The sequence below is a fragment of the Sminthopsis crassicaudata genome, chromosome 1, assembly GCF_048593235.1.
Source record: "Sminthopsis crassicaudata isolate SCR6 chromosome 1, ASM4859323v1, whole genome shotgun sequence".
Classification (NCBI taxonomy): Eukaryota; Metazoa; Chordata; class Mammalia; order Dasyuromorphia; family Dasyuridae; genus Sminthopsis; species Sminthopsis crassicaudata.
In genome coordinates this window covers 733,192,018-733,206,188 of record NC_133617.1, presented here as the reverse complement: position 1 = coordinate 733,206,188, position 14,171 = coordinate 733,192,018, and the positions used below count along the sequence as shown (strand labels likewise).

Sequence of the window (14,171 nt, the reverse complement as noted above, 5' to 3'; positions counted from 1 at the left end):
GGTCAGAGGTAAAGAGGTTAAAGGTCACAGGTCAGAGGAAAACGTTACATTAGCTCAAAAGGAAAATAGCCACAGAGTATTTTGGGATCAACACAGGATAAAAGAAAAAGGATTTTTTTTTTTTTTAAATCGAAGATCTACTGGATTAACCATTCAGCATGCCATGAGTCACAAGAGAGGCTGTGACCACGATTGTACAAGTCTTTTTGGAATCGTTTGCAAGAGTACAATGACCAAAACATCATGGATAAAGGGAGACAGAATCTCATCGGTTTAAGGCTCCGAGATACTAAGGATTTCAGACTTTAGTATCTAAGGCTCTTGAGGTATTTCTTCATAAACATAGTCGCCAGCAATATTACTACAACTGCATTCCAAAATTCTGTCATTAGCCAGAGCTTTGCAAGTCAGTAGGAGATACTTGAGAATCCAAATTCAAGGTGGTATTTTTTCCCCCTGCTGGTAAAAACAGGTGTTTGTAAAGGAAAGTTGCACGGTAGTAATATTTTTGAGGTTGCCACGTGCCCACGCACCGTGGACTATGCTCATGAAAGAAAACCTAGTGCATGCAGCTGGTGGATGTTGGGTTGTTGGAGTTAACAATCCCAGCATGCTTTGAAATTGGTGTCACAACCACTTTTTATAGAGGTCACATAGAAAAGTGGCTGAGCCAATCCCGGACAAGGAAGGAGAGAAGCAAGAGAGAGTGGGTAGTGTGGAATGAAGTACTTCTCTGAAAAGAGAGCTGGAAAAAAAGGATTTGTTGCTTCAAAGTACTCCCAGACCTAAAAGTCACAGTGCAAAAGATAATTAACACAACCGAGAAGAATTGAGGCACAAAAGGAAAAGTACAAACTAGCTGGTCTACTTTGGAAATGAATGCATTTTTACTTACAGAGCTTAAAGTTTGCTTTATTTATTCCTTTATTTTAGGGAGGGGGGCATAGATTTATCTGAAAGAAGAGAGCAGATCTTACCGAAAGGTTAGTACTATCTACAACCAAGACCTACAGAGGGAGGCAGCTGCCATGATACCAGTGCTGGGTGGGATCCAAGTCCTGTTCGATTCTCGCCTACTCTGGTTACCCATTTCAGTTGAATACAACCAACTGTCATCTCCTGTGAGGGTGAACGCTGGCAAAATCAGCTGATCAGACAGCACTGAAACGGTCGGTCTTCTTCCTCCTCCTCTATTTTTGTCACTCATTACCAAGTCAAGAGTTGATAAACATCCTTTTAGTGCCCAATTCTTAAGTGTTTCTCACTGGATGCATAACAATGAATTCATTACCACTGGTACACAATTTGCATTGTCAGACAGACAAAATTGAAAAAAGGGAGGACATGTAATGTACAGAACATTGAAAATTTGACACAATCTTTACCTAATTCTCTAAGGAAAACAAGGACTCTGGCAGCGGGTTGGTCGGTTATTATTATCATGATTTTTTAAGTCCCCAAAGCAAACAATGTGGGTTTGCTTGCTTTAGTCAGTTGCCACGTGTGAGAAAAAAAAAATCTGAATCCAGAATGCACATTGAGTTTTGCACACAGAGCTTCCACATTGATACACTTACACATCCATCAAGCTGGCTGGGCTTTTTCAAATCTCCCTCTAGCAGCCGACAAGGTAACAATGAAAAGTTAGTGATACCTTTTAGACTGGGAGCCTCCCCACCCCGCCCAGAGAACCGTAGCTCCACAGAGCAGATCTATTTAAAGGGATGATCAGACTGTCAGTAATGGTTATTTCTCCATGATTTTAAAGGTCTCGTGATCTCAACACCCAAGGATTGGGAAGCCAAGCGTGAATGAGGTCTGATGTAACCCCAGGATCATAGGAGAACTAGATCGTCTACCGTCATCATATAAAAAAAATATTTAGAAACACCAACAAGAGGAAGATACTTTCAAGGGATGAGAAATAGTGAAAGCAGAGTTGAGATATTGCCTCTTTCATTCATTGGACACTACTGGTCACCCGCTCTACTCTTTTGGGTAACAAAGGTTGCAGATCCTAAATATTGCAGATCTCAGGGAAGATATTTGATGCCAAACATACCCAGCCTTAGAAGAGACTTTATTAGTCTCATATTTTCTGCTAATTCCATCTGTCCCCCACCCTCCTTTTGAACTTCAAGCTTTTGATCTTTTATTCAACTACAACCAAACTTCATATCATTCTTCAGGCCAGTTTAGTTTTCAATTTGATGCATTCAGTTGGCTTCTTAGAACATTTTATTTTTGAAAATCTCAGATTATCTCATTACTTATTTATCTATTTATATGTTTTAGCTTCTTCCCACATCCAACCACCCACTTCTTCTTATCCCAGGAAAATGTAAGCTCTTTGAAGGCAGGGATTGTTTTGCATTTTTGTCTTTGACTTCCTACTCCAGGGCATTCATCACCTGTACATAGTAAGTCCTTGATAAATGTGGGCATTTTTGTTTGTTTTGTGTGTGTGTGTGTGTGTGTGTGTGTGTGTGTGTGTGCGCACATGTGCATCGAATTAACTACCCAGCAGTCAGAAATTTTCCCAAGAGAACATAGCAAAATTTTAGTCTGAAACTGGTGACAGAAGGTAACCTTACCTTCAATTTTGGCATATTCTGAGAGACGGGTATAGTTGACTAACGCAGCTTGCTCTAAGCATTTACGGATGACCATTTTTACCTCCTCTTGTGGCACTGGGGTAACAATGTCTTTCATCAAAACCTTCAGATGGACAAAGAAAAGAGGAGCAAGAAGGGAATTCACATGCATTAATGAATCACATTTCTCAAAGAAAATTGGGAATTGGAGCTTAGTGGGCATGGTCATAGCTTGATTCCATTGTGAGTGTTCCCATGACAGAAAATGACTTGGGTATAAAAAGTGGCAGAATACTTGATGAATCCAGGAAATGTGCGACCAAGAAAAGAGGTGAGTTCTTAATGTAAGAATGAGGGATAACAGATGGACAGCCCAAGATCTGGCTGCTCTAAATTGTAAACGTTTAGAGTAGGAGGGCTCCTAAAACTCGAATGTACCTCCTAGTGAAGAATTATGGGAGGAGAAGGGTAAAAATATACCAGGATGAGGAGGCATGCATGGAGTGTGATCTGCACAATTGAATGGACTGAGAAACCACACTGATGAGACTGCAGATCTATAGAAGCTTTAAAAAGTTTCCATGGAAAGACACATAATTTGTTTTCCAAAGTCATTTACAAAATAGACACTAGAATTCTTTTTAAAATGTTACTACCATATATGAGTAAGATGGCAAAAGTCCATTCATGTAACAGAAAAAAAAAACCCATCAAGGGATCATTATTTTGTTCAAATTTAGATTAAGCCTAATGTTAATCATATGTATGCAAACTTGAGGGGGGGGGGGAAAGAAGATCCCCAGATGTTTGAGATTTTGTTGTTACAGCATCTGGAATTGGGGCTGTTTTTTAGTTTTCATCCAGATGCTTGGTATAATCTAGACAGCATTCAGCTCATAAATAAAATCATTTGACAAGAATACTCTATTACAATGAGGCTCCTGTACCTTAGATTTCCAACCAGCTTTGAACTTTCACTCTTACCCTTTCCAAAAGAGAGAGTGTAGCTTTTAACGCGCCTTCGGGTCGGCCAAATGGAAAGCAATACCTGAAAGAGACATAGATTCTTTAGGCAGCACAAATACATGTGATAATTAGCACCAAGATATGAGAGTCCTACAACTTGATTCCTATAGCAACTCCTTCAGAGGCGCTGAAAATGCTTTAATCTGTCACATTATGTTATGTTAATACTGAATCACACAGGATGTGTGTGTGTGTGTGTGTGTGTGTGTGTGTGTGTGTGTGTGTAATGACTGAAGGCTGACTGGCAGACTTGTCTGCAGCAGGAAATAATCAGTAAATTAAACAAGGTTTGTTTTATGCCTCCATAGTGAAGGGATAATCATTTGTTAGCTTAGGGAAGACCTCATGCATTGGTTACAAGTATCAGCAAAGAGAGATATTTGTTGAACCCCTTTAGTCCCTGGACCATTGTTGACTTTGGCTAACTATTGTTGTTGGTGGTGATCAGTCCTTTCCGGAATACCCAACTCTTTGTGACCTAATTCAGGGTTTTTTTGGACAAAGATCTGGCAATGGTTTGCCATTTCCTTTTTCAGCTCATTTTATTTATTTTTTTAAATTTTTTTTTTATAATTTTTTTTGACAGTACATATGCATGAGTAATTTTTTTATAACATTATCCCTTGTATTCATTTTTCCAAATTATCCCCTCCCTCCCTCTACTCCCTCCCCTTGATGACAGGCAATCCCATATATTTTACATGTGTTACAATATAATTTCAGCTCATTTTATAATAGAGGAAACAGGCAAAGAGAGTGAAGTGGTTTTGTCCAGTTACGAAGTGTTTGAAGCCAGATTTGAACTCAGGAAGTTCTCCCTGACTCTATGCCCAGCCCTTTATCCACTGTGCCATATCTTATGTGAAAACAATAGAGATGCATGCTCAAAAATAACATCAACCCAGATCTACAGGGTTTCTACTCTGGTCAAGGAACTGTGCTAGCAAATGGGGATACTGAGACAAAAGCAAACAAGAAAACAACCATTGCTCTCCATGAGCTTCCATTCCACTAGTGTAAAGAACTTGTAAACTAAAAAGTAGGCAAAAGCTAATTTGAGACAGGAGAGACCCCTAATAGCTAGAAGAGTTACTGGCCGTTGTCCTTCATTTTTTAGGAGGATCCAAATGACACCACTATGTTAGAGCCAAGTTAGAGTGTCTGACTGTGCTGATCAATCCAAAATGAGATCAGAATGCTCTGCCATAGGTCAGACACAAATAGTCCCTATGAACATTTGGTGTGATTCTCTAATTACATGCATCTTACATTTTTTTGAGCTACTTTAATTCTGCTTTTTTCTGACTACCTTGTGAGTGTTTGCCATGTGTGAGTTCTCCATAAAATAATCTTTTTGCCAAGTTCATGTCCAGCATTTGAACAGTGTGGCCAGCCCAATGAAGTTGTGCTCTTTGCAGTAGAGTGGGGACGGTTGGCAGTTTAGTTCGAGAAGGGACCTCAGTCTCTAGTATCTTATTCTGCCTGGTGATTCTGAGAATCTTCCTAAAGGATTCATGGAGAAGATGGGATGAGTCTTAAGGAAACTCACAGAGCATGATGGAGCCTATCTTTTAGGTATTTTCCATCTAATTCACTAGTTTGCTCATTGGCATTTGGCCCCTTGCTTCTAGCACCATGTCTTACTGATGCTCAATAAATGTTGGCTAATGCTGTGCTTCATGGGAACAAGTCCGGCACTTTTGAAAACTCCAGTGACTTTCAGTCCACCGAGTGTTTTTTTGGTGCACTAGCACAATAATCGATTCTCTGGGAGCCCAATATTCTGAAACAAATTCTGCAGGATTCAATTCTGGAACGCTCATTTTCTGTAAGGGAGCAGCCTATGCACTGACGGTCCAGTGTTGTATTTCCATTTCTAAGAGAGCTGGGCTAGCTCACTATCTTACGAATTGAGGAAAACCTATATGTTCTTTAGACAGGTATAGCTCTAATCTTCTCCTTGCATTTGCCTAGCCATGTAACTATTCTGTCTGCTGTTTGTTCCTGAATGGGGAGACATATTTCTGGATGGAGAGAGGGAAAACCATCATGGGGATAAATGTAATTCTCCTTAACAGGTTTCAAATAGTTTCCCCACATCAGGCAAAATGAAGAACTGACATCACTTGCAAATAATTTTTGTGTGTTAAATCTTTTTTAAAAAAAATCATGCCCTGGCAACTTTCTCACATTTGCTCTCTTTCCCCACTCCCCACCTGCCACCAGCCTAGTTTGAGATTTCACCATTTCTTGCCTGAACTATTATAATGTCTTCTTACTTAGTTTCCCTGCATCCAATCTCTCCTCTCTCCAATTCAATCTCCACATGGCTTCTCAAATTGATCTTCTTAAAGGGAGGGTCTACATTGCTTCTCTACTTTAGAAGCTTTATTCATTTCCTATTGCCTTGAAGATAAAATGAAAACTACTCCATTTGATATTTTAAGCCCTTCACAAGTTATATTGGCTACAAGTTATATTTCCTGGCTGATTCTGTCTCAATCTTGCCCATGTACTCTCTGATCAAAGTGTAATGACTTGCTGTTCCTTTTACAAGATATTTAGTCTCCCACCTCCAAGCTTTCATACAGACTGTCCCCTATGCTTGGGATGCACTTCCTTTCCACTTTCACCTCCCAGAATTCCTTGCTTCTCTCAAGGGCCACCTCCATGAAAAATGCTTTCTTGATTCCATCAGTACTTAGCTCTTCCCCCAGAAATTTTCTGTGTATTTGTTTGGACATTTGTTTTGATTTATTTCTGCTTGGGAGAATGTGCATTCTCAGAGCATGGCATTTTACTGTTTGATTTTTGTCTTCCTATCTTCTGAGCCTAGCACAGTGCCTGGAATGTGGCAGAATTTAATACAATTCTTGTTGAATTAAATTAAATGAAGTGGACTCTTTAGAGTGAGATGAAAATTTGATTTCTGATAAGTAATTCACCTAAGGGAAGCTAGATGGCACTGTAGTGGATCTGAGTGTTGGAAAACTTCCTAAGTTCAAATTTGGGCTCAGACACTTACTAACTATATGACTGTGGGCAAGTCACTTGACCCTGTCTGCCTCAGTTTCCTCATTTGTAAGCCAGAAAAAGAGATGGCAAAGCACAGTCTGCCAAACTGAAATGCCTGAACAATTGAATCAAGGCAGCCTAGAGAATAAGAGTTGGCCATTCAATTGCTATAAACCTGATAGGCATTTGAGAACATATGACCTGGAATTGGTAATAATCCTGCTTTTGTTCTGCTCTGTTTCCTGATTATTCTTTACCATTATAGGATGATTGTCTTTGTCCAACCAGTAATATATCTCTAATCAACGAACTGTTCTGGGATCTAGCATCCTGATAGAATCATAAGAACATAGACTCATAGGAACTAGAACTGGAAGTGACTTCAGAGGCCACCAAGTCCAATCTCCTCCTCTGACATATAAGGAAAGTGTGGATCAGAGAGCTTAAGAGGTTATTTGACTTGTCCAAGGTCATACAAAGAATGTCACAAAATCCTTTTCTCCCCCCTAATCACAAATGTAATGTTTTACCTAAAATGTGTGATTTGATTTTCCAGAAGAACTCGGAGTCTCTCTTTGATTTCTTCAAAGCGTTCTTTTTCTTCAACTGTCACAGTTCCTATTCCATCAGGCCTGGAGGAAAAAAAAAAAAACAAACAAATGCAGGCCATGAAACAAACATTGCAAGACTCCCAATTTGACGTTGTTAAATCAAGTTCATGGTGGGAGGAAACTGTAGCTTCTGAAAGGCCAGGGTTTCCTTAAATGACCAGCCTGCCTTACAGAAAAGAACATGGGCATCTATTGGGTCTATGATGTTCCTTCATTCTGGTATTTGTCAAAGTCACCCTTTTGTCAACTTGAACCTAGTGTTAGTGAATAATACTGTAAGAAATTCCCATTCATGTACAGATGTTGGCAGATGACACAGTGTTTCCAGGTTACTGGGTGACACATTCACACGCATATTACAGAACCCAAAGCGACAGGCTTCATGTCGAGCTCTGTGCTAACAGCTTTTAAAAAGGCTCAATTTTCAATCTGTAATTACAGATGATCAAATTAATTTTTTTCTGTTCTCTCTCTCCTTTTCTCCCTCCCTCTCTATCTTTTCAGTGGAAAACAGCTCGTGGGTTTCAAAAGCACCCGTGAAATATTATTTCACAAATATAAAAATAGATCCATGAGCTGATAAATTTAACCTTAGCCACCAACCATCTCCAACATGTTAACAATCAATAAATCAATCAACAAGTGTTTCTTAAGTGCCAATTCTGTGCCAGGCACTGGGCTAGATCCTGAAGATGCAAAGAAAAAAGACAATGTTTTGGAATTTTCCATCTATTGAAAGTACATGCTGTTTCTTTAAGGATTATTCCATGGGAAGTGAAATGAAATAAGTCCATATATTTGTGGGCCCAAAAAATGCCTTCTAAACAACAGACAAAGTAAAGGGTTCAGCACCTCAGACCATGGGATGGTCTATCTTAGAAACTAACTGATTTTGAAGACAGTTTGGGTTACCAAGAAACTCCTAGTAGGACTCCATCTTCCAATTTTCAACTATAGTCATTTTTAGGCCAAACAAATGGTATTTTTTAAAAATAGGACTTTTGAGTTTTGAGTCTGAACTGGTAAAAGCTGATGACACAAAAGACCTGGTAAATGATAGCAAAGTTTGAAACCAACCTTTTGTCAAAGGCTAATTGTTAACCTTGCTTTTAAAAAGAAACTTCTTTTTAATGATTAAAAAATGCCCAATTAAAAAATAGCACTTTCCCTTAACAAGTTCCCAAAATAAACCAACCTAAAACAAACAAATCAAAAAGCAAAATCCTTTACTATCCAAATTTCAAAAGAAAAAGTCAGCTAAAACTCAACATCAGAGTCGCTATCCAATCCTAGAAAAGGACTATCTCTCCAAATTTCTTCGAGAAATCAGCAATTTCATTCATAAAGTTCAGGTATAATGATTGATTTTTTTCCCCCTTCCAGAATGGAATCTCCATTTACAACTCTTGAATTTCCAAGGCCAAATGCATATGACACATTCCATTGCAATCTCTCAGTGTTTTCATCACAATCCACAACTTCTTCGGCTGTGACATCAAACCGACTTTTGTTTAGGAGAGGAGACAGGCAGTCACAGCTTGTAAACACAGGCACACACACACAGGCAGGCATAAACATACACACAAGATATGGGGGAAAGTGATTAGTCACTTAAAGTGTTTAGTTTCTGAAGGGGGAACAAGCCAGAGAAAAATCTTGTCAAATACAATTTATGATTTAAGGGACAGTGATATAATTAAAAAAAAAATACGTAGGACATGCTTAAGCTGGTTTGTTCCATTCTCAACATGAAGATCAGACTTTTTTTTTTTTTTAAGAAAACAACATGAAATTGTAAGAAATAAACAATGACCCTTAGTCTTATGTATAAGATCATTCATTCAATATTTAAAAAAAAATTCTCCATGCTACTAATCAGAAGCAGCTCTTAATACTAAGCCTAAGATTCTAGGCACCCAGTGAAAGAAGAAAACATCCATCCAGCTTCTCTAATTTGTAATCCAACCTTATGTCGACAGTCTCAAGGAGCTGCTGAAAGGGTCAAAATAAAGATGTATTGGGATGAGAAATTTTTGAATAAGCAGGGGTTATTCCAGCCAAATAAGGAATTTTCCATAGGAAGCACATTTTGCTGCAGATATTTTGGAAGGTGATAAACCAGTGGAAAAGAAACCTCTATGATATAAAAAGAAGCTATATAAAAATAGGATGCAAGGAATATTTCCAAATTTTGTGGCTAGAAAAGCAGCTTGAAGTTGTAAGAATGACCTGATGTTCTAGCTCAGGTGCTCTGAGCTATGTGTGTGTGTGTGTGTGTGTGTGTGTGTGTCCCCTTCAGCACTTGTGATGGAACCCACAAACCACTTCTCAAAGGAATATTGTTAAATTAATAAAATAAAATACATAACTTTACAATAAAAACCAATCATATTCAAATTCAGTTATCAAAATATATTTTAAAAAATCCACAAGATTACAGACCCCAAGTTAAGAACCCCTGTATAGTCAAGCTCCAACCAGGCTAATTTGGGTTTAATTGAAGGTCTTTGGGGATTCCTGGACATTTAAAAATAACTAGCAATGAATTAATTTGTAATGAGTTAATCCGTTTCCACTCAAAAGAAAGCTTTCTATTATCCTATTATCTGATTATTGTCCTATTATGTAAAAAAAAAAAAAGATACAAAATATTCTCCAAACAGGGTTAGGAAAATTATAAGACATCCTTCCTATCTCTTCACCACACCCCTCCCCAAAAGAAATTTAGGATAAGAATTGCTTTTCTTCAAATTAATTGCTTGTTATTGAGCCATATCAATCCATTTGTCATTCCCTGTACAGTACATGGGATTTTGCCTCGATGACTTTTCCCAGGCTATACTTTAATCAGGAAAACTCTCCCTTCCACCTTAAAATTCTAGTAAATTCTCACCTTCCTTCAATAAAGAGTTCAATTGCTATCTCTTCCACAAGGCCTATATTAATCCTGGCCCCCTCTCCCATTGGTAGTGATTTCTCCTCCCCAGCCCTCTCCAATTATTTTAAATTTACTTTGCATAGAGTTTGCCTTTATTTACCTTTACATACACTACCTTTCCCCATTTTTCCCCCATTAGTGCAATGTTTGCTCCTAGTGGGTAGACACCATTTCTGTTTCTATCTTTGTATCTCCATTGTTTAGCACAGTTCTTGGCACATGACTGTTTAATAAAGGCTTGTTGAATTGAATTTGAAAAATGCCCCAAACACAGATAAAAATAATTAGCATAGATAGAGTGCCTACTCTGTTCCAGCACTCTTGCTAATCATTTTACAAATATTTTTTCATCTGATCCTCACAACAGCCTTGGGAGGTTGGTACCATTATTATTCCTATATTATTGTTGAGAAAACTGATACAAATACATGAAAAGTGACTTGCTTAGTGCCAGCCCTGAAGTCAGGAGGACCTGAGTTCAAATACGATCTCAGACACTTAACACTTCCTAGCGGTGTGACACTGGGCAAGTCACTTAACCCCAATTGCCTCAGCCAAAAAAAAAAAAAAAAAAAAAAAGTGACTTGCTCTATCTAGGCTAGATTTGAACTCAGCTCTTCCTCACTCAAGACTCAGTATTCTACCATCTTCTCCCTGTGCCATGCAGTTGCCTAAAAATCCAATTAGATACAGTGGAAATGGTAGAGGCTCATCACTGAGTCAAAAAAGATCCAGGGTGAATCCCGAGAGATCCTACAGTAGGATTTCTCAAGTTCTTCTATATCACTGAGATCTTTGGCAGTCTTGTGCAAATTATGGATCCTTTATGAGAAATGCTTTTAAATTCATAAAAAAAAAACATTGGATTAAAAAGGAAGCCCATGATTTTGGAATGCAGTTATGAGAATATTAAAGCCCAACTAAGCTGACTGATCTTAGTTCAAGAAAGAGTGTAAAGCAGTTCTAGGGATGAAGTCTCAGATAAGGGACAGTTGAAAATGGATAATTTCCTAGTGACCTTGCTTCAGTACTCTCAGGGGATGCTAGAACCTCTATCTTATAAAGGCTAATGAAGACCAAATTCTGAATAGAATCTGAATTCTTTCAAACAATAGGTCTGGTTGAATTAATTTTTTCAGAAAAAGAAAAGTGGCTTGGTCGGTCAAACTGGTTGGTGGGTGTAGATGAATGTCACTGCGGAATCGGAGACAAACATTTCACTTAAACATTTTATTGGCGTTGTTTTCCATGGTTGCGGCAAAATGATTTTCAAGAAAAAGAAAATATTTGGTGGGTGGATTCTTTAACATGCTGGCGAGGCTTGCTTCAGTACAGGGTCCCACTTCCCTGATTAGGAGTGACTTATGGAGCTCAGGCTGACAGTGGGAGGCACTTAGGCTAAGCAGGATATTTATATAATCATCCATTCCCTGAAAGGCAGCCTGGTGGAGTGGAAATCATGTTCTATTTGGCATCAGAGGAAATAGGAAGGATTCCTGGCTCTGTTCCTCCTATTGCTTGGGTAATATGGAGCAAATAACTTCTCTCTGGGACTCAGTTTCCTCATCTGATCAATGGTCAGTGCCCAGATTGCTATTTGGCAGGAAATTTTACAATCTCTGCCCTCCCCCCCAAAAAAGTTTGTATTAGGATGTAGGATCATGGGGCTTAGATTTGGAGAACCTTGGGTCTGAATTTTGTCTCTGTCAGTGTTGAGCTAAGTGATCTTAGCAAACCACTTAAAAGGGGACAACAATGAACATTAAGGTGCCTTCCAGCTTTCTGTCTCTGAGATAGAAGTCAGATGAACAGTCACACTGTTTCTGATGTCTCAGCAGGGGATGAATTCTTGTTCTTGTGTATGCATTGTGGGCCATTTAAATAACCACCATGAGTCCCCCATTTTATGCTTTTCTCTACACATTGGGGTTATTGTAGACAGATAAGACTCCAGAATTCCAGGGTGAGATTCTTTTCCAGGATATAACCACTCCAGGATAAACTTGTGTTTTCATTAATGTAGGGACGCTCCAGTCTATTAGTATATAACTGTTCTATAAGAGCCTGCTATGTGCCAGGCACTGTGCTAAATGTTGGAGATACAAATAAAAGCAAATGACATTCAAAGAAGAAACTCCCACTCAAAATAAAATTGGTAACTACTCTGAGAAGGAACAGTCATTGTTGGTGGGTCTAGAGTCAGGAAAACCTGGGTTTAAATGTGGCCTCAGATATTTACTAGCTGGGCAAGTCACTTAACCACTGTTTGCTTTAATCCACCGGAGAAGGGAACAGCAAACAACTGCAGGATCTTTGCGGAGAAAAGCCCATGAATAATGTTGGTTCAATATGGTCCAAAGGCTTGTGAAGAGTCCAGTACAACCGAACAATTACTTCTATTAGAACATAAGCTCCTTGAGTTTAGGGTCTACCTTTGGTCAGCTAGATCGTGTAGTGGATAGCACACTGGATCTGGAGTTAGGGAAATCTGAGTTCAAATATGGCCTCAGATACTTACCAGCTATGTGATCCTGGGCAAGTCACTTCATCCTATTTACCTCAGTTTCCTCATGTGTAAATTGAGCTGGAGAAGGAAATGGCAAACCACTCCAGTATCTTTGCAAGAAAACCCTCTGAACAAAATCCATGGAATGTCACTTGCCTCTTTTTTTTTTTTTGGTATCTCCAGCATTTAGCACGTGTCCTTTGTACATGGGATCAAGAAGATTCAGACATGACTGAACAAAAAAAAAAACATAATAACTCTGAAACTTAAAATCCTGGAGATTTGCCCGTTGCTTGGGGACACCGAAAGTTTGAATGCTTTGTCTTGTGCCACAAAGCCAGGGTATCAGAGGCAGAACTAGAATCAGATATCTGTAAGGTACTTATACCTGACACACAGTAGGTACTTAATAGAGTCTTGTTGCCTTTCCTTCCCCTTTTTGGTCCAGCTCTCTGGCCATTATTCCAAACTATCTCTCTCTGGGATAAATCTTAGCTTAGAAAAAATGCTCTTAACATGATATTCTTCAAATGATCTCATCTTCACGGATACATAAAGTAGCCTTTCATTTATATCAATCAATCCACGAGCATTTATTAAGTCTTTACTGTGTGTCAGGCAAGCAATGAATATATAGCTTAGCAATAAAATTTTTACTCTTCTTTGTTTTAGTGGCAGCAAGTTCTGTGCTCATTAAGACTGGGAAGTGGCAATGGACTGAGGAAGAAAGGATGATATCCTTTGGAAATATCACACTAATTCTCCCTGAGTGCTCACTGGAGAGCAACCATTCCCTCTTGAGTATCAATGATCAAGTGGAATTTAAAACCATCCCTGGGTCAACTCGAGTCATTTTTGGAGTGGCTTGGATGACTGTAATGGCCTGCCAACTGTGACCCGTCCCCAGTGCCAGGCCCTCATCTCTCCGGCCATGGCAGACTAGATTACATCTGACACGAGGAGCAGCTCTGGAATTCACCTTTCAGATTTTCGGCAAACCATTTTCTCACTGTCCTTCACAAAGCTGACATTTTCGGCAGCACGATCAGAAGGATGTCACGTCGGCTGCTTTTCAAGACCTTGTCAGGGTGGTTAGCGCCAATTCTGTCATCTTCACTCTCCTCACAATCTCCCATCTTGAGCCGTGTCACAAATAATCATACTTCCAATGTATGTTTTTCTTTCTTTCTTTCTTTTTTGTTAAATTAAACAGCCTGAATCCAGCTGCAAGCTCATCAGTTACTTAACTTACTATCACGGGCATGTTATGAGCCATTAATTAATGCTGATCATTTATTTTAATCCAATATAATTAGAAACCTTGGTTTTGAATGTGAAATATTACATGGTGATATCTGAACTCAAATGGGAAAGACAGTTCAGAGGATTGATAACCAGTATAATGGAATATACATTTCTTTCTTTCCTCCCTCCCTCTCTTCCTCCTTCTCTCTCTCTCTCTCTCTCTCTCTCTCTCTCTC

At 39.0% G+C, this 14,171-nt stretch overlaps 1 protein-coding gene across 16 annotated transcripts in view; it reads right to left on the bottom strand.

The window, feature by feature from the left end:
* CADPS (calcium dependent secretion activator) overlaps positions 1 to 14,171 on the bottom strand; it is a 550,474-nt gene that overhangs the window by 138,300 nt on the left and 398,003 nt on the right. For all 16 annotated transcript variants that reach the window (XM_074284209.1, XM_074284210.1, XM_074284212.1 and 13 more), the window contains 3 exons: positions 7,166 to 7,267; positions 3,579 to 3,642; positions 2,595 to 2,718 (listed from right to left, as the gene is read on the bottom strand). In XM_074284209.1, the coding sequence (XP_074140310.1) occupies positions 2,595 to 2,718; positions 3,579 to 3,642; positions 7,166 to 7,267 (290 nt within the window). The remainder of the gene's footprint in view (positions 1 to 2,594; positions 2,719 to 3,578; positions 3,643 to 7,165; positions 7,268 to 14,171) is intronic.